Below are 27956 nucleotides of genomic sequence, written 5' to 3' on the forward strand. Positions count from 1 at the left end.
GCCGTTAGGTGTTCAGAGCCTGCAATGCAGGTAGTAATTTTGAAGCACTCTTGCCTTGGTCATGAAGGCTGTGGCCTTCATGTAGGCTGGCCAGAGGAGGAGACAGCTCGGCAGTCGTGACCCATTCCAGTAAATGACATGCAGAAGGCAGAGGGGTAATGGGACATTCTGGGACCTATGCACCTTTCTCTGCTTCAGCTGCTCTGCTGTTAAATCTGTGATGGGGGTCACCATACAAGAGACATGCTGCCTGCTTTCCTGAGGTGGCAATGTGAAGTTGAGAGAGCTGCGTCTGGCCTTCACTTGCCATTCTCCTGACAGCTATTTCTGCTGGGAGCAGCTGGCTGATGGCAGCTGGCTCTGAAGCTTGCTTCTGGGTCTTGCCTGAGCTGTGAGTCTTGGAGCCCAAGGACTGAAGTTCAGTCTGCTTTAAAATAGCAAGAACAGGTCTTCTCAAAGATTTAAAGGTGAAGCTGTGCGACCAGTTGTCTAATCTCTGACTATAAGTGGTCATACGATATTCCACCTGGGAGCTGCGATTCCTAGTCATTAGCTGTTGCAGTAGACCTGTTATGTAGCATTTGGTGGGGTATACTCTTGCTGTATTTTATTCCTCAGCTGAACTCCTAGTTGTCTTTTCTGGAATTCTTCAGCAATTTAAAAAAATAAATTTACTAACTCTCAGGTAAGAAAATAAGTATGGAGTTCTTGGCATTTCTGGGACTCATCTGAATCATGGCAGGGGTGAGAGTTACTAAGGCCATTGCAAAGTCATATTTAGACTTTATCTCTACAAATAGTGGGATATCTGTAGCAGGATAAGATTTACAAGCAGTTAGCTCATCCATTTGATTCTCTTTGTCCTTAATCCTGTAAAACTACCAACAAGGAACAAATTCCTCTTTCTGTAAGCCGTCTCACTGGATATAAAACCTCTCCTGTTCAGGGTTGTGACTTTTGGTAGCTCAGTGGTACCTGAAAGCTGAACGGCTCTTTCAGATTTTGGGCAGCAGTTGCCAGTACAGCTCAAACAGGTCTGAGTAGAACCTTTAGTTTGTGCTGGCAAATCTTCATTTTTTGCCTCGTTCTCTGTCTGGTGCTGCTTTAATTTTCACTTTCTCTTTGGTCTATGTTTATATCTCTGTCATTCTGCATGCAGCCTTTGGGCTGTGCAACAAAATGCTTGCTGATTATCTGGTATGCTGTTTTAGCACCATGAAATGACACGTCCCATTTATGCTAAATGCTCCATTGCTTTTGCGGTGTTGTATAAACAAAATAAATTAAAAAAAAAGAAAGAGTGGGGGGATGGGATATTTGATTCAAAACTACCTGAAATGCATTCCTAGCGGGCTTTTGATGCTGTTATTCTAAGATAAAAGATACCAGGCACGGTCTGATTGGCAAAGTGGAATAACCTTTCTGTTACAACTTTTGCTGACTACATGAAACCACTGATGAAGCATAAATTAGCAATGTACAAAGGATGAATGGTCTCGGTGTTTGGCAGACTAACAAATACGCAGGTATTCAACAACATTGCCACTATCGTGTGTAATGCACCTGTCCTGTGTTAAGAACATAATGCATTTCAGAGTCAGCCATGCTTGACAAATTACGGAAATCTATGGTTAAATGCAAACCTGTACAAATCTACATGAGCTATTTCACGTCTTGATGTTAATCTTTGTTTGCCATGTCTTAATGTTAACCTCTTGTTCATGATTAAGCAGCCTCTAAGAGAGATCAAATTGCAGATAAGTGTGGGTCTAATCCTTTATTCGTGTTATACTTCTTAAGGGTTTATGGGTCAGAAGAAGTCTTTTGGTAATCTCTCCTTAAAACTTTCCGGCATTGGTGGGTATAAATTTGTGTCTTTGTGGTTTTTTCTTAAAAAAGGAAAGAAAAGAAACACAACAATCCATCATAGTATCATTTTTAACAGCTTTAATCATCTGGATCTTTGGCTTTAGCCAGTGCTGAGCTTCCATTTGGGTCCAGTGAGATGTCTGAGACAAAGTCCCTGGTGTTGTCAGGTCTTCACTGTATTGTGGTCGTTCTCGTAGGCTTCAGTGGTAGTCTCTTTCGATGCTTTGAAATATCATATTTCTTTGCTCTAGCAAATGTTTTAGAAGAAATTTCAGTTTAACTTATAAAGTTAAAGTGACTACGAAGTTACTTTCTGCTGTCTGTGGAAAAACAAGGAACAGCAGAAAGAGTTATTAACAGAGGTGATAACCTTCTTGCTCAGGAACAGCTGGTAAGTATCGTTAAATTGGTTATTAATATCAAACCCACGTATTTCTTACCTGTTTCTAGGAAGATAGAAAGGCACAAATAGTACTAATAAATCTGTAGGCATACATTTAGAATGCATTTATTCCTAGCTAATATTTGGAAGTGGTTAAATTCTAGGAATAGCTGCAGATGTACCAGGTGTATTCAACCAAATTGACCTGGAATTCTGTGATTCTGTGAATATGCAGCAGTAAGCCAGGATTGTTTGGAACACTGAGCTTGTAACCAGTGTTTCAGAACTGACTCTTGTATTTTTACTGCCTCAATTTTTTAATTCCACTTCAGAGACACCTGATTTTCTAAAAAAGTATATCACCTACTCTTAAGAAAAAATAATCAAAATTTAAGGTATGTATGAAAGAGGATGTGCAGGATCAGAGACTTTCTGAATTACTGATTACGTTACAAAATACAGATTGTCAGCTGTAAAATAACAGTATGTGTTTCTTCTGACCTGTCTTGAATTAGATTTGATTTGACATTTTTATGACAGTCCGTGTGCCACTGATTCTAACAGGAGTTTTGAAATAGCAGAGATTGCTTTAGGGACATTTTCTGTTCAGAAGGTGGAGGTATCATGCTGACTGTTAAACAGATGTAAACAGTTTAAAGGAAATACATACTAAGTTGTGCTCCATTAAAACTCAGTTAAATAGTAAAATATAATTACTGTTTAGAAATCTCAGTGCCCATGTGTCTAATTTAAATATGCACTTGCATTGAAAATTTGAATTTGCAGTATTTTTAAGCAAATTTTTAACTCCTGTGAAATTTGTGGAGGAAGAACAACATTGGCAGCATACTTGTGGTAGGCTATATTTACTTTTTGATTAGAAGTTAATGTAACGTGAAAACTTGCAGTTGTTCATGCAAATGCTGGACACTAACATCTTTACTTAATTTCTGCTTTGTCAAGATAATCGTCTTTTTAATAAGAGTACATAATACAATATTTTAATGCTATTATATTGTGATCTATTTAACCATATTATTATTGCTATTAGATGTGGTGTTGTTAAGCCAGAAGCTATATCTGTGTGAAATGAAACCAGTCTTGGTCTCTTGCAGTGCAAAGTCCTGAATCATCTTTTCTGATGAGAGAGGGTATATTTTCAGGCGTAAAAGCCATTTGTTTGTACAAACAGTGATGTCATCTAGAAAGACTATTTTTTTTCATGTGCTTTTCTGTTAATTAAGGACGGGGACATGTTCAGGACCCAACTCAGTCCCATGTGGAAGTGTGTTTTAAATCAGTGAATCCTCTGGGCTGTGGCTGGAAGTCACTTTTCTAAGCTGACTAGAATACAGCCTTTTCACTGTGAGTAAAGGGAGCAAATGTCACAACTGCACCTGCATGTTAAACATACCACAAATGCAAATACAAATCGAGGCCCTGAAAGAGTGTGGTCATAGCATAAACATCTACTTTGAAAAGAAACATCTTAGCATTGTGCCTGTACATACATAGCTGCCTGTCTATCAGTGGTACGCAGTGTTCTGTAACAGCCTTCTAGGCCCTTAGTGTTACAGTATAAAATTGTCTAAGCATTACTGTCAAATTTAACCCCAGTGCCCTGAGAGTAGTGAGCAATGAGCATCTGTATTCTTGCAAGTTCTTTGGAGACTGATCCTACTTCTTTGCTGTATTAGTCATTCTAGATCCCGTCATTAAATTGTATACTTCAGTGGAACTGGCCCTTGGGGATAAAGTCTCTGGGTTTCATTATTGCGATTCCTTTGCAAATAAGCAAGGGAAACTCAGTGGTAACACCTGATAATGCTTGGCAAGTCACCCAGTAGTTCTTTCACAGCATGAGAAACTGTACATATCTACCCCTGCTGATGTGTGTTGATTTTAGTAGGTTTTGCATATCAGTAACAGGAATGAAGTGGAAGCTTAAAAAGCTATTTTTCAAAGTTTGCTGGTGATTAGACTTGCTTGCATTTTTATAGTGCACATTTCTACCTAGTTTCAGGGGTAGTTAGATGCTTCTTGGGTGTTATATTCAGAGCTACACAGAGATGCCTACAGAACAGGAGCATGGGAGGAGGATAAAGCTTCATTTTTATAAACAGTAACTGTGGACAGTTTTCTAGACAGACTGGCCTTATGATTTGTTTCACGTTTATCTGCCAGAAGATTTAAGTCTGATGCAAAGTTCCAACCCCCAGTACACAGCACCAGTGCCCTGAACAAGCTGTTACGCTTGTATGATAGTAGTGATGCAGCAGGTTATTTATAGCTGACAAATCAGTGAAAAATCACATCAGCTGCTATGAAAACTCCAAATAAAAATAAAAATTTGACCCCCAACAAGCTGTCAGAGCAATCTCTGATCCTTCACTTTATTATTCCTTTCTGTGGATCATTGGATACGTAATAAAAACATATGAAGTGCAAACCAAATCTCCTAACTAAATCCCTGCTATTTGCTGCACTGCTTGCTTTTGGATTTGGAGTGTAGCTAATAGTTTCAAAGGTTGCTGCATATTTTTCTACTTTATCTTGCTTAAGTTACTAAATGAAACGGGAAGTCCAAATGCATGCAAGAATTTTCTATTGCTCATAAATGCTATGTCATCTCTGTGAAAGGCCATCAGCATTACAGCCCAACGCCGAAGCAGTGATGTTTATTTAAGAGGATTGGTGGCCAGAAATAAGCCACAGCGTCTAATCAGACACAGGCCCTGCCTGGGCACTGTGCCACGACGTTTATTGCGTGTGCATTTCTCATAAGCAAAATGGCTACGTACTGAGGAGGATGGACGTTCATGAAGTCTGGAAGAGATTACTGTGCAAACGGCAGTTCCTAACTTTCTGAGGAGGATTTAAGTGTATGTAAATATACTGAAATGGATGAGACTGTGTGACTGTGAGTTACTGAAAGCCAAATGGGGAATGTCTGTGGATGTGTGAGGGCTGAAAAGGAAGAACAGTGTTTAGATCCTGCCAAAACTCCCTTAAGTCCAGCTAAACATTCCCCTGGAAGAAAATATTTCAGAAGAAAAAGGAGAAAGAAATCAACCGAGGAGGGACCAGATTCAGTACAGGTTGAAGAAAATGAAGAAAAAAGCCAGAATGAAGTGGGGATTTCAGAAAACATCGAGATTTGTCCCAAGGGTGTGCGATTGGCCGATTCCTTCCCCTGGAGAGTGACAGTGGCTGGTAATGCTCTGCCCGTGAGTACAGACCTTTCAGCTGATACTGTTAAAGCAAAAGTTTTACCGGGTGAAACAAAGAGTGATTCTCTCCGTGGGGACAGTTTTTGTGGTGATAATCAAAGGCTCACCAAGTCTGATGAAACAGAGACATGGTTAAAGGAGCAAGACAAGAGGAGTTCAGAGAAATGCTGTACATGGAAGAAGAAATACTCAGAGGATGGCAACAGGAGAGAATTAGCATTCCTGAAGAAACCTAGGGGTCTTTGTTATGGAAAAGCAGCCAGCTTGGATTCTGCTATACACATTTTAGGCAGAGAGCTTGAAGAAACTGGGTTAAATGTAACTTCTTGCAGAATCATTGAAGATGTCCCAGAAAGCAATAAATCTGAAAAGTCGCATCACTTACTTTCTGAAAGGAAAAATGATCCGCTACTTGAACAAAAGAGGTTTTATTCATCTGATGCTGTGCTTTCCCAGTTGCCAAAAGAAAAGGCATTATTTATCATTCCACCAAACAGAAGCAAGGTAAATACTTTGGCACTGTACGTTATATTTGAAAGTTAGCTAAGAATAATATTGGAACAGTATTTTTACTGTTACAAAAAATGCTTTGCTTTGCTCTAGATATGCTTTTTACACATGCTATGATACTACAGCTAGACGTAGGACAGAACATATTACTTCATCTTTTTTCACAGGTTAAGTAATACGTCTGTATACTTCAAGAGTGTTGATGTATCCTTATCCTTGTGCTGTTTTGCTGTCTGTAGTTTGATTTGTTTCCTAATTTAGGAAAAAGATCTTTCATGTTAAAATGGTTCTAGAAGGTGGAGTGAATTTTGTTTTAAGTGCACGTTCAATATCTGCAGTAAATTTTCTTAGCAGCTCTTGACAGTCTTGTAATTCCATGGGGTCTTGTATCAAGGAAAGGAATATTTCTAATTTTTTCCAGTTATGGCCAGTAGGAACAGAAGAAAGATGGAAATATGTAGGCAGCTTGAAAGAGAAAAAGTGAACATAAATCATGTTTTAAACTTCTTTTAAAAGATCTTTCCTCCAAACTGCCTGTATGACCTATTAATTATTGAAATTTCATCTTCCTCTGAGGATAGGATTGTTTTCCTTTTACAATAAAAGAAAGCAAGGTATGAGCTTAGTTGCAGAATATTGGAAGGAAAGCAAATTACCGGTTCTGCCGCACTCATCTTCTGTGCAACTGAAATCTGTAAGTGTGGGTCAAATGCCAATACCAGGATCTGGTCCAAAACCGATTGCCCTTGCTCAACAGGGACATCTGAGCTTTGAGTTGAGTGACAGAGAGAATGGATGTATGCCAAAGTTGCTCTTTCCAGCAAAGAGCTAACTGCACTTCTGTTTTTTATATAATTTACTTTTGTAACAGGAATCAAATGATACTTTTTCGGAGCTTAGTTTTTAAATACAGATAACACACCCAATTACAACACACAGTACACACTAACTAGTACAGATAGCCTCTGAATACACACAGAGATCTTTGCCCTCTTAATCTTAGCTGGAATTCAGGAACAGCTTAGTTATGTTCCTTGATTTGAACAAAACGGTCATTACTGAGTAAAAGAGTATGAGGCCTTGTCTGTTCAGCCAAGCATGGCTGTGTTTTCCCTGTATAATCAGAGTAATTTAACTTCTAATATCGCTGCAGTTGTTACTCTTAACGAGGCATATACTTCATGTTACCACAGTGGAAGGGGGAAAAAAATGAGGCTTTTGTTGAGCACCTACATCAATACTGAGACTTGTGCCAGTGATATTGATAAAACACTGTATAATGGTATAAATATGAAACCTACTAAATGCCCGAGTTCCTGAAATGTCTGGTTTTCAGTTTGGTCCCCTTTCTCCACCCAAGATTCTAAGTAATTTTAAGAGCACCTAGCTTCTCTAGGAAGAAGACTAGATTTCAGACTCCAGCTTACTTTACAAAGTCATGACCACTTTCCTTTTGATTGCTTTTGAGAACTAAATAAGTGTTTGCATGTATTTTATTTCAGTATAAAACAGTAAAGCTGTCATTTATACAAGTGCACAAAGTTCCTGTTACCACCCTGAGCTGATATACAAGGTTTGCAGTTACCAATCTCAGTTTTTACCATTTTCTTTACTGTAATTACAGAGATCAGTAGCCTCCACTCACCTTGTCAACGTATCCGCGCTCTAATGTACTTTCAGCTTACACAGTGCCTCAGATGTGGCTGATAATTGAAAGTGTGTGGGCTTTTCAAAATGTGAGGCAGACACCAGAGGAGACTCGTTGGTTCAGCTGGCTGATTTGTACTGTACAGGGATATGATATTTTGCCCTCTGAAACAGCATAGTCCTCGCTACTAGAATATATCCTTTCTTTCTGTGGCATGTCGTCTTATGCATGTATTCAAATATGTGCTACCGCATTACCACTGCTTTCCTATTTGCAAAATTCAGGTAAGTGGGGTGCTCTGAAACTTCGTTCCTGACTGCTCAGTAATAGCTTTGAAAGAAAAGTTTATTACTCTCTACTGGGGCCTAATTTCTACAGCCCTTGTACCTAATGCAGGAAGGTGACTTCCTCAAGCAAGATATGCTCTGATACTGTTCTCACTCAGGGCTGTCCTAGAGCAGATGGCAGTTTGCAGTAAGGTCAAGAAGTTGTGAATCAAGACTGAAACAGGCTTCCTGCAGCAACTTCCCCTTCTCTGTGATGTTTTAGCACAGTGCAGGTAGAGTAAAATCAAGGCTGTAGTTTTTGCTTCTCTGCAGGGGATACTGCCAGTCTGGTGTTTGATGTCTCCTGTGTTGAAACAAGCCATGCTTTTCATTCTGTATTAGCAAGAGATAGCTACCAGCTGGTGTTACAACAGTTTTTGGTGGTTGTGAGCTTGTGTTGAAAGCAATTACTTATGTGTGTCGCGTTATCAATCAGTATCATTATTCTGCCAGTCTAATTTGTGGTAGTTTCAGTTCTGGTTTATGGATGTAAATGTTTTTTAGAAAAAAAAGTATAATATATAAACAAAATTGCCCATCTACTTCCAGTACTCAGCTGTTGTCTTGATTACAAGTTCCTCAGCTGTTCTTTTGCCATGCATCTATGTAGTGTTTGATGCAGCCAGTGGATTTCTTCTCATCTGCAGTACTAATAATAATTGCAAGAAAAAAAAAAAGTATTTGAGTCAGGTTAAAGGCAATATACTTGGTTTTAAATAAAAAAAAGTAGGTTAGTTGTAATCAGCATATTCAGTAGAATACTTCTGGCTAAGTAGACGTTTGTTTATTATTGCAGTTATCATTGCAAATAGTTGTAAGATAACAAGACACCTTCCAACTATGTCCACCATCACGTAATCTTGTGTTATATATTCGTGTAGCACAGTTAAGGGAGGGAGGGATAACAGTTGGTCTTCTGGAATGTGATTTGCAGGATAAAGGTGTAAAAGTCATGAGGTTTGCTTTATTTGCCTGTTATTGTTTGCTTCTGTGTAACACTCGCAAGAAGCAGGCGCGATCCACCTTGAATGCTGGTCAATGAAGTAGATTTATAATGATTGACGGAACTACAAAACTAGGGCTGGAAAGGTTCTGGACAGGTCATCTAGGTCATCTCTGTTTCTGAAGGCAAGATAACTTAATGAAAACCATTCTTGACTGATATTTGTTCTTCTGTGTCTGCCTTATTAGTGGTTTCACGTACTTCCTGAGTAATTATTCTAGTGCTTATCTGTGTTTTGTATTAAAAAGTGGTTTTAGCTGAAAACATGTATGGTCATTTAAAACTCATTAGTTCTTTTCCTATTCCCAGAAGAGTTGATTTATTACCTTTTTTGTAACAGCATTTTACATATCTGAAGACTGTTGTCACATCTCATTGGCTTTCCATACTTTAGACTAAATAAACCAAATTTTTTAGTCTTTCCTAACAGGTCATGCGTTTTTAGATCTTTGTCATTTTTGGTTTTCTTTTTTGATTTGCTTCAACATTTTTTGGAGGGCGTCGCCCAAAGCTGGACTCACAGCTCCACAGAGCCTTGCGAGAGCTGAATTAGGAGCATTTGAATTTATAGCCAAATGGAAACTCACAAAGTCCAACTGTAACGTCAAGGGAGATGACTTCTTGTGATCACATGCAAGTTCAAATTCCATTCGTATAACTATACTTCCCTCAACATGCTGTCAACAATCCTTTTCAAACACAACACATAACTAACTGCTTAGCTTAGGTGGAAAATAGCATTTCAAAACCTCTCCATATTCGTGTATTCTTTTTTCCCTTATTTCATTGTGTTGTTCAGACTTTTCTGGTTTAGGGCTAGCTGACATCGGAATATATTTCATTATACATCATACATCTGCAGCCCATTGTATACTTTTGTGCAGTTAAGTACATTATGTCAAGTTTAGACTTGCTTGAAAACATTTGGGATGAGATGGAATTGAAGGGAAGACTCCTTGCTATCTATACCAGCCTTGCTCTTCTGTTTGCACTGTAAAAAATAAGCCACAAAAACTCAGCACCACTGTTTTTTTTTCTTTTGGAAAGTCTTCTCTGATCTTTTTCTGCCTTTTGGACACAAAACTGCATCGCTGAAATTGGAGCAGACGAAGAGCTTGAGGCTTTTTGGTGTATAGCTTTTGTATACTGTGTGATGCAGAGGGAACTTACAGGCAGAGCAAAAACACTTAACAGTAGCAGAGGTGAACTAGTTCTCCCGGTTACAAACAAGAGACAGAGTATTTAGTGCCAATTAAGACTTTGATCCTGAAATACAAGAGCTGTGCAGAGAATTTCCTCTGTCACTTTTTCTTGCATAACTTGTAAGTCAGGCTTTGGGATAATTTGGAGAGCTGGATCTCTAGCAAACAACTGTTTCAACTTGTGCAAACTCAGTAATTTGTTCTGTGCTTAAACAACAAATGTCCTCTAGTAACAGTTTGTAGTGGGTAAATCATAGGGTTCTGGGTTGTAAGAATGAAAGGTTCACACAAACTGTTTGCTTTGAAGGACAAAATTTGAACAGTAAAAGATTTGGTTGCCACTTAACTTAGTTTCTGGTCTAGTATTCCTAATTTAGTAGTCCTTTTTCTTTCCTGTGGCAAATGATGTTATAAATATTCATGATAATGCATTGTTGGTAGGTGAGTATCTATGCTGTCCTTATGGGGTTATCAAAGGAAAGGTGTGCTCTCTCTTTGCCTCTGACATCTTATTTTGTGGGAGTAGTATTTTATTTATTAAGTATTTTCAAGTTAATGGGGCAGCTTTGCAAAGTAGAGCTCATATTTGTAAGTGTAATAAAATATAGCTCTTTGACTTACTCTTTCCCTTGGTGTATTTTTATGCTTTTTAAATATCAATGCAGTGTTTATGAAAAAGTCTGAAGTCTTAGCCTTGGAATCTGAAATACTTTATTTAGAGAACACAAGTGCTCAGGCTGTTCAAGGTCACTGGCTAATGTTAGCGTTCCTTAACCTGCACTGAAATGAGTGAAAAGCAATTTCAGTTTTTAAACCTGAAAAGTTTTAAAACTTTTTCTTCAGATGGCCAGTTAGGGTGCCAAATTGTGCTTGGAAGATTTTGGAGTGAAAACCTGTTGATTTTAGGGTAATGAGCTAAATTCGTGTTTCAGCTATCCAAAATTTGGGTTGCAAGCTTGCCTAGTGGTCACTTTGAAAAAAAGAATTACTCTTTTATGTTCGTAGCTACAAACGTTGCTTGTGTGTAACAACAGATACGAGTATGGCCTTCAGAGGTTGCCTTGATGTCTGAAGTCACTTGTTGCCAGAGGAATCCAATGTGCACTCAAATATGCTGCGTTTGCACTCTGTGCAGTCTGAAATGTCCATAGCCATCGCTGGTCAGTGAAGCGTGCAGGAGGATAAAGGTTTGAATTTAGCAGTAAGGAATGGCCAGTAGCAAATTAGACTGTTAGCTTGCTTAGTTAGAATATATTACAAAATGTGATACTTAAGGATTACACACAGAGGACTTTCTGAAAATGACAGGGAAAAAAATATAGTAGTTTGGGGGTATTTTTTGCTAGACATCTGGCACTTTGGATGACATCATCTCTTTCAGAAGTGTTGTGTGGATAAGTGGTAAATGGTTGACTTCGTTTATATTGTGGTCTGGTTGTTCTGCGATGAATAGAAGCTAAAGTGACTGAAAAAATATTTAGTTTGGTATTTCAAAGCAAGAAGGCAAAGAATACATGTAACCAACAGAAAGAAAATCTTACATTGCAGATGAGTTCCCTAGATTTTTACAAGAAAATTTTCGGAGAGATTTTAAGTTTGTCTTTTGCCACATTGGGTTCTCTGTTGTCTTAGCTTACAAGACTCATGCTGTTTGTATTTTGTGTGATTTTGTTTAGTAAATACTCTGTGCAGGATTTTGATACCTAGAAATTTATAAACAGTCACAGCTGTATGTGTTCCTCTTCAGTGCTTTAAAGAAAAAAGGGATTTTTTTTCCTCTTTGATTTTTCTTAAAAATGTGCAGTGTTGAAGCTGGAGACAGTTGGATGCAAAAAATGCCATCAGATTTTCAGGGATATTTATGGGCTAGTTGAACGGTTAAACCTACTTTGCTTTCTAGCGTTCGTGCCAGCATCTTTCCTTTACTTAGAGCCAGCAGATATGATGGCCTATGATAAGTATCTGAAGAACTGCTTTCAAACATGGTGTTGTGTGGATACTTACATAGAAAAGAATTTGTTCCCTGCATTAAATTTGCTTACTGTTTACTGTATGGCTGTAAATGCTTATCCTCCCCTGGAAGTGTGAAAGGTGGTTAACAGATGCTGCGGAGAGCACTGCAGCAGCTATGTTGCCCTGACATCTCCAAGGCTCTTCCTTTAGTCCCCTACTTCCTAGTGCTTTCCCCCACCTCCTGTTAGGCATTGACATAGCAGCATTACTAGGAAAGCTACGTCTCTTTGTTCCTGGCACTGTTTCGTGTGGCTTTAACGTGAGAAAACCCCATAATTTCCAGCCTAGCCTGTCTGAATTCCCCCAGGAAGAGCCCAGTCGGATGATACATTTACGTGCAGAGATTTCAAGGCCGAGAGGGCATCATTACAACTGTTCCATCTGGCCTCATGAATGTAGCTCCCTGGTTTACACTAGAACAGGTTTGCTGGAATTGGGACAGCTCCAGAGTTAAGCCTCTTCTGCAGCTAACTCGAGCACCTACCTCACCTCCAAAGCTGTCTGTGGGCAAGACTCCCCTGGCCTCAGGCTCTCTCCAGAGCCGGAGGAGACTTCTCTCTCCCTGCAGTGTTGGGTGTAGGCTTGTGTGGCGCGGCCTCTTCCAGGTGGGCCCACGGGGGTGCTTGGTGTTCACTCACAAAACTTGGCGGTGTCTCAAGCCCTCTTGTCTCTGCCCAAGCACCTCAGGCTGCTTTTTGTAATGTCTGAGCTGCGGTACATGGGTCCTTATGTCATGCCTCATGGTATCTGGGTTCTTGGTGTTCTTCGTAATAACATGTTATATTATCTATTGTTGTTTGGGAAAGTGGTAGAAGGTGGTCATTTAGAAGAAAGACAATATGTGATAGCACTTTCTGTATTAAGGCATGTCTTCTTTTTGTTCTACTTGCAGTTCAGATTTACATCAAGTACAATACACCTACAACATGAGGTGCAAACAATACACATTCAAATTAGGGAAATGTCTGCTTCGTATTTGTACAGTGGTAGTTTTCTACGCAAACTGACTGAACACTTTAGGGGAGAATTTAATGAACCAGAAAGTAGTATTTGTAAAATTCCCAATACTTTCCTACTTTCCCTGACATGAGGTTGGTAATGCTTAGATAATACAAAGCCAAAACTTCTGCATCAGGCAAAATTTTTATTTATAATCTTTCAGTCATTCCTGAAATGCTTCTCAGAAAAAGTTGTCCTAAAATCATTATTATCAGCTTTCACTGTTTTGTTACTGAATTCCAGAGCAGCATGTATTATGAATTAACCTGTTTTAAGAAAGGAACATTGTAGCTAAGTAAAGTATGAATAATATAAATATAGGTACTATATAGGTGCGACTATATACATATAAAATACATTGCATTTATATATAATTATATAACATTTGTGTATAATAGGTATAATATATAAAACCAGATTATTATTCACATTATCAGCATAAAATAGACATAGTTAAGTATTTTTTGTTATGTGTTATATTGTCCCCAGAAATTAGGAGGGTGAGAACTGTCTTAACTGAAGAAAATTGTGGAGCTGAGAATTTTCTTTTTCATATTGAAAACACTGAGTGCATAAAGATAAGACATAGAAGAATATTAAAACAGGATATAAATAATCATCATATTCATGTATGCAAATATCAGACAGAAAATTCCTCAGTAATGCAGAGTGGTTTTCTGCAATATTTTAAACATTTTTATGGGTTAGATATAATTGCAATTTTTACGTTAACTGTGTTTTAGATATCTGATATCCATGTTACTGGAGAGTCAGAGGACATGTCTGCTAAAGAGAGGCTGCTCCTGTGGTCGCAGCAGACAACCGAGGGTTATGCTGGAATACGTTGTGAAAATTTCACTACCTGCTGGCGCGATGGAAGATTATTTAATGCCATCATTCATAAATACAGGTAAGCACTCCATTTGTTCTCTTGGAAAATGTTAATTACAGCATACTAATGTACATAAAGAGAGGCCTCTGGTTTATGCCTGCAATAGCACTGCAGCTGTGGAGATGACACTGGCTCTTCCTGGGCAACTCCCTGCACTTTGCAGTCGAAGGATGCCTCATTAGCCCTTGCGTGTCCCTTGTTTCTCAGAGGAGCGTTGCTATGAGTTCTGTGTATGTCTCATGGGTCACCTCCAAGCTGCTGAGAAGAATGTCACTGGGGTTCAGTCTTCTCCACAGTCCGTTTTTATCATACTGACATTTGAGTGTAGGCAGAGTAGAGGCAGAACTGATCATCAAAGTCCAAAGCTGCACTGCTGGTGAAAGCCGTCAACTGCTGCATGAGCTGAGATATGCCGGAGATCCCCATTTTCTTTCCTTTATGACTTTACCGTGGGCCTGAAGCTTAGAGTTTATTCAGTGTTTCTGCTTGGAGCCCAAATCTACTCTGAGGTGCATCTCCTGTAAAATGGCAGGGTATTCTCATGGAAAATGAGACCAGCTGGCTTGAATGTTCTCCATCTGAGGAGGGAATTGTGCTACTGTATGCTTTTGTGGCCACACTCTTACACAGTTAAACAGACACTGGTAGAACCACTGGTGGCTGCGGCTAGAAGCTAAAGGATACTGTATGGTAACTTGAAATACAGTTGAATGTTTACTGACAGGAGAGGGTTTATAGTTCTGGATTCTAAGTTAGAACAGATCTCTCTTGATAAAGCTGACTTTAAGCATCAAAGCTCGTCAGAGGAACAAGATTTAAGATCATTGCTGTGCTCAGTGTTCCCTCTTGGGTGGAGGCATCTCTCTGATTTTGTACATTTTTTTGGTTCCTGAATTGAATGAGGTTTGTGTCTTAGAGGACCACGTGGGATAGTGTTCTGGCCACTGAGCTAATTAGTGCATACCCTCACTGCGCAAGCCTTGCAGCCTTCTGGGTTTTATTGTAGCATGTGTAGTTTGTGCTGTATGCCCAGGGGCATATCATAAGGCAGCCTGAGGGTACGTGACTTCCTTGGTATAATACCGGGGGAGTGTCCTAAGTAGAGAGAGTCAACTTTTGTACATTTTAATGCAGGTCCAGGGAACAGACCCCCAGCAGATTATTCTGTTCTTGGGTTTCCTCTTGTGGGGCCATTTGGCTCACCACAAAAAGAAGCCTAGGCAGAACCAACATGCATATGGTACAGGCACGAGGACAGTAAAGTAAAATGGGAGATGAGTCAAGCAGATGCAGTCTTTTCTTTGCACGCTCTGTAGAGAGGCTGTAAGCATGATATATAGTTCTGAGTCCTAGAGAACTTAGCTGTGGCAGTGCATAACATCACAATGAAGCTGCATCTGAATCAATGAGGTCTTTTTTTGACTATGCTTCTGTTCTGGGTAGCCAGTCAGGGAGGAGGTGCATGCCAGCAAGAAAGTCTTCTTTTAGTAACATTGACAAGATAAAGGGACATAGCTGGCAAAAGACTAGGCTGTTCTACTTCAGGACAGAGCAGCCAAAAGAATGAACATAGCACAGGCAAGTATTTGAAAACATAAACAATTTGGAAGAATACAGAGAGAGGGGAGGGAAAAAAGGAAAGAGCTTAATGAGGTGGAATAATGGAAAATATTTCCCAGAGCTTCTTCAGATACTTACATAGAGCAGTGTAGTCATTACAGCTCAGCAACTAGTAGTTGTGGTACAGATCAGTTAATAAATAATGAAAAACTTGAATTCTGTCCTCTGGCTGTGCAAATGTTAATGCCTTGGGACATGACTGAGCACTGCAGTTGCTTTGCTAGAGCAGTGTTTCTGGCAGCGCTCTGTGAGTTTCATTCACAGTGTTTCAGCAGGGAGGTACAGGCACCTTTGACATGAGTGCATTGCACAAAGGAGATGATTCAGTGGCTGAGGAGCAGAGTCCCCATTTTGTGTGCTTGTGTGCTAGTTTCCATTTAGCTTATCCTCTTCTTGTAAACATAACTTCTCCACCTAAGGATCCTGTCCTTCCCAGGAATGTTTACTGTCCTTATCTGATGTCTTTTTGCTCTGAGAGGTTACAGGTTCTTGGACTCTGTCTTGCTGATTAAATCAATGAGATTCTTCCACTGATTTCAGTGAGCTTCTATGTTTCTTTCCTTTGCCGGTTTTTACCATTGAAACAGAGATAATAATTTCCAGCTATGGCTCACAAGATTGGAATGGACTTCCCAAACAGTCATCTGATATTTTTAACTACAGTGCTTTACTTCTGAGAGCTGTTTTAAAGCTTGGTTTGTGTTCTGAGCAGTAAGTAGGTTAAATACTAACAAAATGTGCACATTTCTGGCAGTGATTCTCCATATATTCTGTTTTAGTAGCTCCCAGTTAGTGGATCACAAGTGGTCTCAGGAGCCTAGGATGAGTGTCCTGGAGATGCCGCCGGCTGCTGTGCTCCACCAGGGTGGATGACCAGACGTGTCTGCTCGGGTGATGGGGTGGGACTGTGGTGCTGCCACCACAGAGCACCCCCATGGGTGCACATCTGTCAGTGCAGCGTTGCAGCCCCTCCTGTGCCAGGTATGCGTGCTCGCTGGAGATACCTCTCCTTACAGAAGCACTGTGCACCCTGGGCCAGGAGGAGTATCCGCTCTCCGTGAGCGGGGACGGGGCTCTTCAGCAGGGACGCAACTGCCAGCCCTGGAAGGGATTTAAATGGGCCTAGACCTGCTTTTAAGGGGATGACGTTTTGTGCTGTGACAGTAATAACCAGAAGGCTCAGAAATACCCAGGTGTGTTCCTGGTATTTAGAACTTCAGTTGTACTGAGTGACAGTAAGCTGTACATTGGACGGAGAGCACATGCTTACCCATGTCAGGGCACACAGCAGAGGGGTGTCCCTGGGGGGGTCTGTCAGGGCAGGGCCTGGCAGCCAGGGCCTTTCCCACCACCCCAGCCAGGAGCGGGGCAGCCCCAACCCTGGGCATCAGGCACCTCTCTGGGGGTGGGCTGAGGCTGGGCCTGGGACGTGGGCCCACCAGTGGGCTGCACCATGGCAGGGGCCAGAGCACCAGCAGCTCACAGAGGACAGGACTCACACTGCCTCTGAGCTGGATCTGAGCAGGGACAGGCAAACCCTGTGCTCATAGCCCTGACGGCATGGCTAAGAGGCCTTTTCTGGATGCCCCATGAAGAACACAAGCCGTACGGGTCCAGCGTGATCCCTCCAGTCAGTCATCCATGAGACAGGGAGATGTTGCTGTCTGGCTCTAGGTGACACGGGACCAGAGTGGCAGGTTATAATTACCTCCTTTCCAGGCATAAGCGATTTTTTTTTTTTTAATTGCAAGTACACACCAGCTTCAGGGCTTCAGGAAACCACTGAAGCTGTAGAGGGCTGGGCAAGGAGCTGCGCCGTGAATCAGTCGCCAGCGGGCAGGGAGCCTCTCCCCTCGGCAGGGCTGGCAGCCCGCCTGCTCTTAGCAGCAGGTGAGGATTGTTTCATCTGGGCTGCTGGTAGTGGTCTCCATTTTTTTCTGTCCTGGCGGAGGATCCCAGCACCTTTTGGTGCAATCTAGCTAGCAGAATTGCAGGAATATTGCATGGATTTGCCATGGCTCTCTGCTTCCCCCGAGGTGCGTGGGAGAAGCAGGGTAAGGCTGACGTTTCCCTGGCATGACTAATGTAGGACCCGCTGTAGCACCTCAGCAGAGATCAGCAGGGCCGGTGTGTGGTGGCTGGGCGAGCCGGGTTCCTCCCTGTCTCCCTGCCCTGCCTGTACCCAGAGCCATCCTGGCAGTGCTCTGCTTCCAGCGCCAAGCCCAGGGATGTGGGCAGCGTGCAGGTGCTGGGTCACAAGCACTCGAGTCAGTCACCTGCTCTCTTGAGCAAAGGCAGGATACTTGTTTTCTTTCCTCTCAAGCAACAAGAGTTAGGTTGTCAGAGCTTTTTGTAAGGGCCTGCAGTCACTTTCTTCTTACTTCTGTTAAGAGTATGAATGAGTTTCCGGTGATGTTGCAGTGTTCTTTAAATTTTATGAATGAGAGAAATGAGAGGAAAAAAATACTCTGAGATACATGGCTCCATGTACAACTTGATTATTTTTTTTTTTTCCCCCTCTAAATTTAGGAATATGTAATTTGTATTTGTGTGAGAAGGCTGGTTATGTTTTCAGCAGTTTCCAGTAGTCTGTGTTTATAGGGTAAGATTGAAGATAACTTGGCTGAACTTTTGAAGAGTATATAAAGCTTCCACTTTAAAACATCCTGTGCGTGGTTAAATCCCTGGGAAATGAACAGGGCTCCACACTGGCCTCAAGAACTGCCTCGGGGAGCTCCATTGCATGCCCTGGATTTTGCTTTTCGTGCTGTTATTCTGTGTGAATATTTGTTCTTACATAGAAAGACCAAATAAAATTATAAAATTAAAAAGTCACTTTTATTACTGAACATTCCTGTGTTTGTTAATTGTACAATTTTATTTAAATATATCAGCTTTCAGACTGTTTTTTGAACCTCCACACTTTTCTTCAGATCTGTGATCAGGCCATTAATGAAAGCTACAGATATGTCCGGAAGATTTGAGAATATGCTGTATGTCTCATCTATTATGTAACTGGCCTTTTATAGCTTAATTTTTCATTGAAGACATGTATTGTTTGCTTCAGTATGTTGTGCTGGAAGAAATCTGACTTCAGGCAGCTTCGAAAGTACGTGATGTTTCTTTCATACCATCGTATCATACGTAGCAAAAACCCGTGAGCCAGACTTCAAAGTTGGAGACTGACTTTAATCAGCACGTAATGCCCAGATTTTCCTGGCAATACTGCTGTTTACACACTGGGGTCTTCATCTTGCAACTTTATCACCTCACATATTTCTAGTCACTAGACTGTGTTTTAGGTAAATGCTCTTGATTCGTGTTTCCATTTCTTACAGCTTTTGCCCAGAAAGAAGAAATACTGGGTTTTTTAGAACTGTATCCTGTTGTTGAAATATGTAGAAACAGTTGGTGTCTATAGAGAATGAAGGCTGCTCTTCTTTTATTAGGAGTTGCACGCCAGATTGGAGCTAGTAGTCTGAATTACGGATTTACATTACACTTTGCAGGTACATTCATTTTAAACCAAAGCAAATTAAAATAAAAAGTTATCCCAAAGTAACAAACTGCTTTTTTTGGCACTCAGATTGCCCTGTGCCTTTGATGCATAAGGGTTACAGGCATTTTCAGTTAAGAAGTGTCTGAAAATGGGATTTAAGAAATAGCAAAATTAATAGCTGTAAGATATACGTTAAATGGCACCTGTAGATACTTCGTTTAAGGATAGTGGCTACTGATACCCAGAATACAGACATGGTTACAGACTAGCTCATCTTACTTTCTAAAGAAAAAAAGTATGGAGGATAGGAAAAGAAGATTAACGTCAGACATGCACACTTTTTGTATCAATGTGTGCATTCCTTTCTATGTTTTGTTTTTGTAGTCTTACAGTTTTTATAATGAAGAGATAATTTTGCTTTTAGCATGGAATTCCACCAAGAGCAGCATGTTCTTGTGTAACTAGATAATAGCATTTAATGAGTAGCCCCAGTGGTGCCTGTATGGTGAAAAATAGCATCTGTTCAGGAAGCACTGTAAGCTTAAAGATAAAGCCATGTTTGTACAATTCTAGTCTCAGCTGTTAGGTCTGTTCTAGAAAGTGAAGTGGGTCCAGCTGCTGCTTTCTGGTAGGTAAGTGGCACGGGAGGGCTTGTGTCTGCGTGGCTGAACTCTCCCCTCTGCCCCCTAGACAGGCTGCAGCCCCTTGAGAGCAGTCCTGGATCACTGTTGTCCCTTGAACTGGGCTCCTGTATTGCCCGGGAGGGTGCAGGTCACAATGGCCATGGTCATGCAATGGGAAGGACTAGCAGAGAGTCATGGGCCCTTGGTCTGGCCTTCTGTTCACCTTCAGCATAGACATGTCCAGTTACGTCTGGACTTTTAGGTGAATTTCAGCAACGATACAAAATGGGAAAGACACTGGTTAGGAAAAAAGTGGATAAACTATGTTTAGGTCAGGCAGCAGTCTGACAAGCAAGCAGGACTGCAGTAGACACATGACAGGTTTGAGACAAGAAAACAAGCGAGGTTGCTTCATGTAATGCTGTACCAAGGCTTGCTGAGACCACATGCAGACAGTTGTCGACAAATTTTGGCACCAGCTAATAGGAGTAAGTATTAGAAGTGTTGCAGAGAGGGAAAATGGTGATAGAGTTCAAAGCAGTGCATTTTGAGCACAAGTTTGAAGAAAAATATTTTTCACTGTGGTGTTAAAGAAGTTTGGGGATCTGATCCAAAGGAGCCTTTGCTACTGGTAAACTTTGTGCAAGACCTTAATGATGCCTGTAGTTTTAAGTTGTGTACAGTTTAGAGAGAGAGGGGGGAGAAAATGGCTACTGCTCCCAAATGAAAGAGGAGCAGAGATGCTAACAGTGAATGCAGCACAGAAGGAGTGTAGGTACACTGTGTGCTTCATGAGGGAGGAAGAGGACTAGAAGCTGCAGCAAAAAGTGTGTCCCCAAAGGAAGCAGCAGTGTGGCAGCTCCATAAATGCTAGATAAAGTGAGAGACAAATTTTCCAGGGTCACAGTGCTTTTCTTTTGAAATACTGCTATAATAACTCTGTACGCTTTTGGAATTACTAAGCAGATGTTTTTTGGAGTGTGGTATAGCAGGGAGCAAGCTAGATTCCTCCCTGCTAAGTAACTGTTCTGGTTTAGAACAAGCTGTTTCAGCCTTACCCAGGACTATTTGCTGTGTATAGTTAGTTGAACATTAAGCTCCTGGCTGGCAGTGTGTGGCATCCCTCTGATGTTAAAACATGTTGCAGCTGATCAGGTACGGACATGAATACATTCCTTAAGGGGAGGGATAGCGATGCCTCAATTTGCCGTAACACGTTGAACGCCCTTGGGGAATGAATGAGAAAGAAACTAAATATTACACAGTGTCAAGCCTGAAAATGCTAGGGGATATGTTTTAAATAAAGAGATTAGTTGGGTCTGCTAGTTTTGGCTTGCCATTTTGTGACTTGTAGTTTATTGTTACCCAGCTTTAACAAAAAGAAAATGTGAGTTTGGTTGCGTTGCTCTCCCCCCCACCCCCACTTCCCGCCCGCTTCATTTTTCAGAAGCATGGTTGTTACTGGTTTTAACAGTTTTTGTTATGTAGAAGAAACAAAGTTGGCATTAAGAATGGGCAATTTGGGAAAAGATAAACAGCATTTAAGATGATTAAAAATATTGACAAGCAGACATGCTTTTAATGGTACTTGCCTGAGTATGCATGTACATATAACTAATGGGTTTAGGAATAGCAAGTAACCTCAGCTGCAGTTAATTGAATGCACTTAGAAAAATTCTGTGATGGCTCTTGCTAAAGGATATATTAAAATAGTACTGGAAGCGAGCCTGCAATTTTAACATCTTGTGTTGTGGTGGTGGTTAGCCTTAGTGGGTATTAGATGGAAGACTTCCAGGCAGTTGGGTTGATTAATTTCAGATCTGGACTTAAAATGATCCCTGTGTATGTTGTGCTGGATCCTACTGCTAAGTAGCAGCTGAATGAAAGGTAAGGTAACAGTTTTCTTTTTGCAATAACTGAAAAGAAAAAAATACTGGGATGAAATCAAAGCATTTCTCCTGCTTAGGCGAAATGAGAGTAAAGTGAAAAGTAAAGCTTTGGGTTAAAAGGCCAGTTTTTAATTTGGGTTTCATGTGTCTATGAATGGTAAAGACCAGGACACTTAAGGGTGTCAGAAGCCTTTATCCAAAAGGGTATGGTGTCTGAGCAGTGGTGGTGTATGTGCCCATGATAAATTGGACAGGGAGAGGTTTTGGTCTTCTCGTAATGCCTTTCACAAATTTGTGGCAGATGGAGAACTGATTGCCTCCAGGAGGATGGAACAGGGAGCCTTTGGGAAATCTTTTGGACTCATTGCGGTACCTCACCCTTCTTCCCTGTTGGTAACTGTATTAATCCCCCTGGGAAGCTGGGGTGTCAGGCTGTTGCTGCTGGGGTCTGGAGGAAGTTTTCTCAGGGAGCAGAATGGAAAAATAATTTGGTTTGGTTTCTTCATTGTCTTTTTGGTATTCAAACACTGCAAGGAAGGTACGTTATTTATGGTTATTTCTGTAGGGTGCGCAGTGTGGGTCGAGGTTAACAGCTATGAGCCTTGCTCCTATTTGAATTCTATCATAGGCGAAAAATTGGCAAAGTTACTATACATTATTGTTTTTGTAATGACAAAAACATCGTGTATTACAAAGAGAATGTAAAATCTGTTTTTAAAGCTGGTGAAAGAACTGACTGAGATCCTTTCTAGTTCCGTTCATGTTTATACTGAACTTGGTATCTATGTTGCAGACTTACTGCCAAGTTGTGATTAGGGTTGTTAGGCATTGCTAAAGCTGAGTTTGACGTTTAACTAATAGGTCTTCGATGTTACAATGCCCCCGTTGTGTCTATATCAATTGGTATGGCAAATTGCAGGTAAAGTTTTGCTGTGCTAACAAAGGTGGGACAGGAGGCTTCAGTAGGTTTATTAAACTCGATGCTTGTCAAATCAAGGGTATGCCAAATAGAAGGAATTATCTGAATTAGCTGTGTGTATTGTTAGGGCATTAATTAATGTTAGGGCACTGGAGGGCTTTTTTTTTTTACTTATTTTTAGTGCAGATGAAACATTAGTTCTTTTTCTATTGGAAGTCTTAATATAACATGTTGGGATATCTGAAGAAGAGACAGGAAATGTGTCTGTAAGTAGTGTGCCCTTGTTGCAATATTTCCAGTTCACCATCGCTTGCAATAGTTTTTTCAGAATTATTCATTGTATCTGAAAAATTGTATGAAAAATTATGAGAGAGGCACAAAAGAGAGCTGAAGAGTTCAGCTCACATGAGAATTTTTCAGCTTTTGAAGGAATAAAAAGACATGTTTGTTCATCTTTAGAAAGGCATTGAGTGAAATCTATGGAGGCACATAAAATAATGAGTAGTACAGGCATTCCTGTCATGCCAACACAAGAGAAGACAAAACCAAAAAGAGAGTGCAAGTCATAATGATCACGTGAAATACATTAGCACAGTATGTTGTTGAGGCTGGGGACCTGTGGAGTTTGAGAAAAGAATTTGCCATGTACTCGAACAAACAATATGCAGAGCTATATTCAGCAGCATGCTTTTTGGTTTATCACGGTTGTAAGGATAAAACTTTTCTGTAAAGACAGTTTTCAATTAGAAAATGGTTTGCATTTTCCCTGAATTCTGAAGTGTTGCCTAACTTCAGAGATGACACTGCTTAGCTTCACCCGGTGGTTTGATGTGCTGGGGTAATTTTTGTGTCACCATGTCATGTGTTTGTTGAAGATGTTATTGTAAAGCCTATGGTTGAACAGTCATTTTAGTCTCGCATTTGAGATTACATGAAATACTTTCCGTATCTCCTGCCCTCCAAGCTAATTCTGAAAAGTAGTCAAATATTTATGTAACTTGCTTCAAACAATCTGTATCAGTTGCCCAAGATGGAATTTCATGGAGTACTTTTCACCTGTTTTCACCTTTAAACTTCCAGTCAAGTGCTGAACGATGAGCAACCAGACATGACATACCATACGTCTCCTTAATTATGGTGGTAAAATTTTAGTAGCCTTTTGGGATTTGTTTCATGTTAATTAGTTGAATGAGAAAGTCTTCAAGAAATCTTAAACAAATCTGCAGTAATCGTTGTTATCAAGTCTGTGAGAGCCAGTTAAGCAATTCTGCATTTAAAATGTATGACATTGCATTATTTTTCTGCGCATGTCAGTCTCAAAACATGCGTGTTCAGTGAGGCAGAACATTTCATGACAGCTTTGCAGTTATCTAACTTTCTGCTCAGTACGGTCAGTGGATTTTGCCTCGCTCTGAGGTAATTCTTAGATTCTGGATAGCTTGCTAGATAGGTTGCACTGGATGTGTTGACCAGATTTCCGCTGACTATAATGAAATACATATAGACACTTGCATGTATACACCTAAATTTAGGTGTCTGGATATGGAGCTGAATCTCACCCCTTGTTACTTTCCTTATCCTCATATACATGTAATAGAGACCTTGTGATCTTGGGGAGGTATAAAAGCTGGAGGCTCTCAAATCTTTCTCTGTTCTTTCTTGTCATATCCGGGTGACTGTGTTTAAAAAGAACCAAATCCATTCTCCAAAAAAGTTACAGTCTACAGTTACATATCCTGTGAGTGCTCAAAGCTGATTACTGATGATCAGACCTGGCTGCACCTTATTCTGTGCAAACCTCCTTTTCTGGGCAACTCAGCTTAATAGTGTTGTAACTATAGATTAAAAACCCTGCCTGTTTTCGGACGAAAACTGACGGTTTCCTCTGAAGGACAGCTGCAGCCAGTTCTTCCTTGTTTACGTACTCCATCACAATTATGTCCCTAATGTATCTTTCATGTTTAATGTTCTAGCTTTTCTACTCAGATGTTTGAGTAGTGTGCACAACTACCCATCTAGCAGACACGTGAGCCCAAGGACCAGTGCCAAGGAGCCTCAGGCTGGTTCAAACATCTGGTTCAAAACTTACTTTTGCCAGTTGCAGACGTTGGCATGGCAATTAGTGCTCACATTTCTGTACTGAGGCCTGGGACACGTTTTCTTTCCCAACACAGAGCAAGAAACTCAATAAAGCTAGAAAACCTCCTCATGTAATTGTTGTCCACAGATCCTTCTGAGACAAATCCACAATTTTATGAGGAATCCAGAGCTTCTGAAATGGGGGTCGCCTAGGGTATAGTGGAAGATAGTGTTGACTCAGGAGTCAGCATTGTACCTCCTCTCCTCAGCATGGGGTTTTAGACACTAAGGAACCTGCTACAGAACCTTACATTGTGTGTCCATATTGTGGTCCTTGATTCTGATGACGGAGTTCTGTTCCTCCTTAATGCTGCAAAGTCATACCTGCTTGCCATTTTTGAGCAGAAACTCTCCTCTTCCTCCTCTATAAGTAATTAGACTATGTGGAAGGAAATCTGAATTACTCTGCTCCCTGAAACTTGAGTTTCCAAGTTCCCTGAAACTCCATTGGCTGTTTTTTTTCCCAAAGACATGGCATCCTTTATATTGAAGCTCCCATGTGATGGTGGAAAAAAGATCAGGAAAGTAACTGTGGTAGGCATATACATTAGCAAAGGGTACCTCCAACACTATAACTAGATCTCATGATCATGACAATGTACAAAGCACTGTGTGTGCAAACGCTGGGCATCAACAGAAATGCTCACAGGGACAGTATGTGTTAGCTGAAGTCCAGGAGTCATTCCCATTGTGATGATGCCTCAGTCTGTCTGAAGCAGCCTCTTTGGCAAGCTCTTTTGAACAGGACTTAAATTTGTACCTGACATGGAGACAAATTCTTTAATAAGTTCCCAAACATTGACTCTGCATATAAGCTGGTATAAGTATTTTTTAGTGCTTTTGAACTCCATTAAGGGCTAGGTTAAATGGTAGGCATTGCTGTATAGTAGGTTAAATAATAACTAGATTTTGCTCTGTCATCTCATTTGTAGAGTTCCTGGAAAAGTAACAGGAGATGTATGTTAGAAGAGATAGAGCTAAAACTTTCTGTTTTACATGGACGTTTCCTATTTTATGATTACTTTCTTTGCAATCTTTCTGCTATTAACCAAAATCTCTTGAGTAGATGATAATACTTTTCTTGTGCTCCCTTCTGAAATACATATTGAAGCCTATCTGTTTGAGCAGTCTCTCTATTATTGTCGTCTTTAAAAATTTATTTTATGACTATGTATTCTGGCTTGGTCGTTGATTTGTTTCAGTAGTCCTCCCATCCCTGAAAAATGCATGAGTCTTTCTGGCACCCATCCTTTTCAGTTGTCTGCGAACAATGAAGCAAAGAATTTGTTTAGTTTTTACAGGCATTTTCTAATTACAGCAGTGGAAAAGCTAATTGGACTATAGTGACAGTGTACACTTCACTCTGCATCTTCAGTCATGTTTTCTTGGACAGTTCTGCTTGGAATTCACTATATTAGTATTTCTGCTCAATATAAGCCAGAAAGAAATATCCTTTTAGTATCAGGTATTACTCAGGTAGTGTCCAGAGTTTTGACTGAAACAGAGTTGTGCAGATTGTCACGTGAATAACTTCAGGCTTGTCAGTTAGCCTCCTGTGAATGCCTTCATGGTACTTGCATGTGGAATATTAGTCTGATGTATATATGCTTTAATAAAGTTAAACATTGTTGTAACTTGGGTAACTGTCGTCTGGGAACAGTGAAAAGAAGGATGTGGTTTCTTCATCGACTGGGAAAATAAAACTTCAGTTAAATATCTTTTTCTACTTGGAAATACTGAATTCCCTTCAAATATAACCTTTTGTTTTAACAGGCAAACATTCTGGCGGCTAGTTTGGATCTTGAAGTGTTTTACTAGGTATTAGGTTCTGGCTGTGGGAAAATCTACATGTGCCTAACTTTATCATGCACAACTCTGATTTCAGTGAGTCTCTGAAGAGTAGAAAGCTTACGTTTGATTGATATAACTTGCATTATAAACCCCTTCATTTCTTTATGCTGCCCTGCAGATACTGTTCACATGTTCTTTTTGTGGTGCTAGGTATTTGTTTTCTTGAATCAATCATAATTTCGCCAGCTTCCTAATTGAAGTGGTATTAATCACACCTGTTTTTTCCTCACTTCTGATACAAATTGTGTCTAATTTCTAACACCTACACTAGGATCTTGAATGGCAGGCACCATTCTTTTTTATAAATAAAATGATTGATGACTCGCAATGTAGAAGCCAAACCCCTTTGCTGAGGTGTGGCTGCATCAGAAGCATCTCCTTTGCATGGAATGTTCCAACTCGGCTGGTATTTGGGATGTTTACTTCTGTGTTTGGATGGCAGGGCCCCAGCCCGCTGAAAAATCTGCCATAAGATGACTCACAATATTATGACAGAAGGTAGAGTCATTGTCTTTTACTTAAAATGCATTTAATTTAATTTGTTCTTGACTTATGTATAAAACCACTTAATAGTGCTATGCAAATTGATATAAAATATATTTATAATACATGACAGATAGCATCTACAAAACTCAGGTATTTTCTCTTTAGCCTTAAAAATGAAAGTGTTTGCCATGATGGATGATGGCATCTAAATTTAAATCTAGTGTTTACTTCAATTAAGATAATTAAATAAATACGTGTTAGAAGAATACTCATCACAACTGCAATTTAAGCAGTTAGTAGTATTTCGGAATTCAAAGGAGAAAGGAAATACTAAAGATACTGGAAAATATTTGTGAGCCTTATAATACAGCCTTACAACACCCGCTGTGCACGGTCTGTGCTTGGAAATACTGAATTCTCTTGGTTATCCAGTGAAGGATGGTGGTCAGCGATCACAGCACGTGTGCATGCTCAAATGCCAATTCCCATGTACCCAGTTAGTGGACAGGTATCTCTGCACGCTTACAGCAGATAAACGCAACTTTTATTTAAAATCGTGAGAAAACACAAAACCAAAAGGAACAATGTGGCAATCAGTGATTTCCTGAGCCATGTTATTTGGATTCATTTTTTGGGATTTAAAAAAAGTCTTTTCCTGAGCTCTGGGAGGTAACTTCTTTTCCTGTGGCTTTGCAAGGTATCCCTCTACTATTTGGGAAGAGAAGAGGGTGACCTGCAGAGGGTGGAGGCTGCAAGCCCCTGACAGTGTGCACTTCTCATGGCCCAGCACCAGGTGCTTTTGCGTTCAAGTTATAATACCTGTCTTTTCCCTTCTATAAACCGTCAGTGGGTTTGT

The 27956-nt window shown here is 40.4% G+C and overlaps 1 protein-coding gene across 7 annotated transcripts in view; it reads left to right on the forward strand.

Moving 5' to 3' along the window:
- The window catches only part of DST (dystonin), a 313666-nt gene that overhangs the window by 130453 nt on the left and 155257 nt on the right, over positions 1–27956 (forward strand). For all 7 annotated transcript variants that reach the window (XM_086461505.1, XM_086461508.1, XM_086461507.1 and 4 more), the window contains one exon: positions 13926–14092. In XM_086461505.1, coding sequence (XP_086317631.1) covers positions 13926–14092 — 167 coding nt within the window. The remainder of the gene's footprint in view (positions 1–13925; positions 14093–27956) is intronic.

The sequence above is a fragment of the Leptosomus discolor genome, chromosome 2 (assembly GCF_034619465.1).
Source record: "Leptosomus discolor isolate bLepDis1 chromosome 2, bLepDis1.hap2, whole genome shotgun sequence".
Lineage (NCBI taxonomy): Eukaryota > Metazoa > Chordata > Aves > Leptosomiformes > Leptosomidae > Leptosomus > Leptosomus discolor.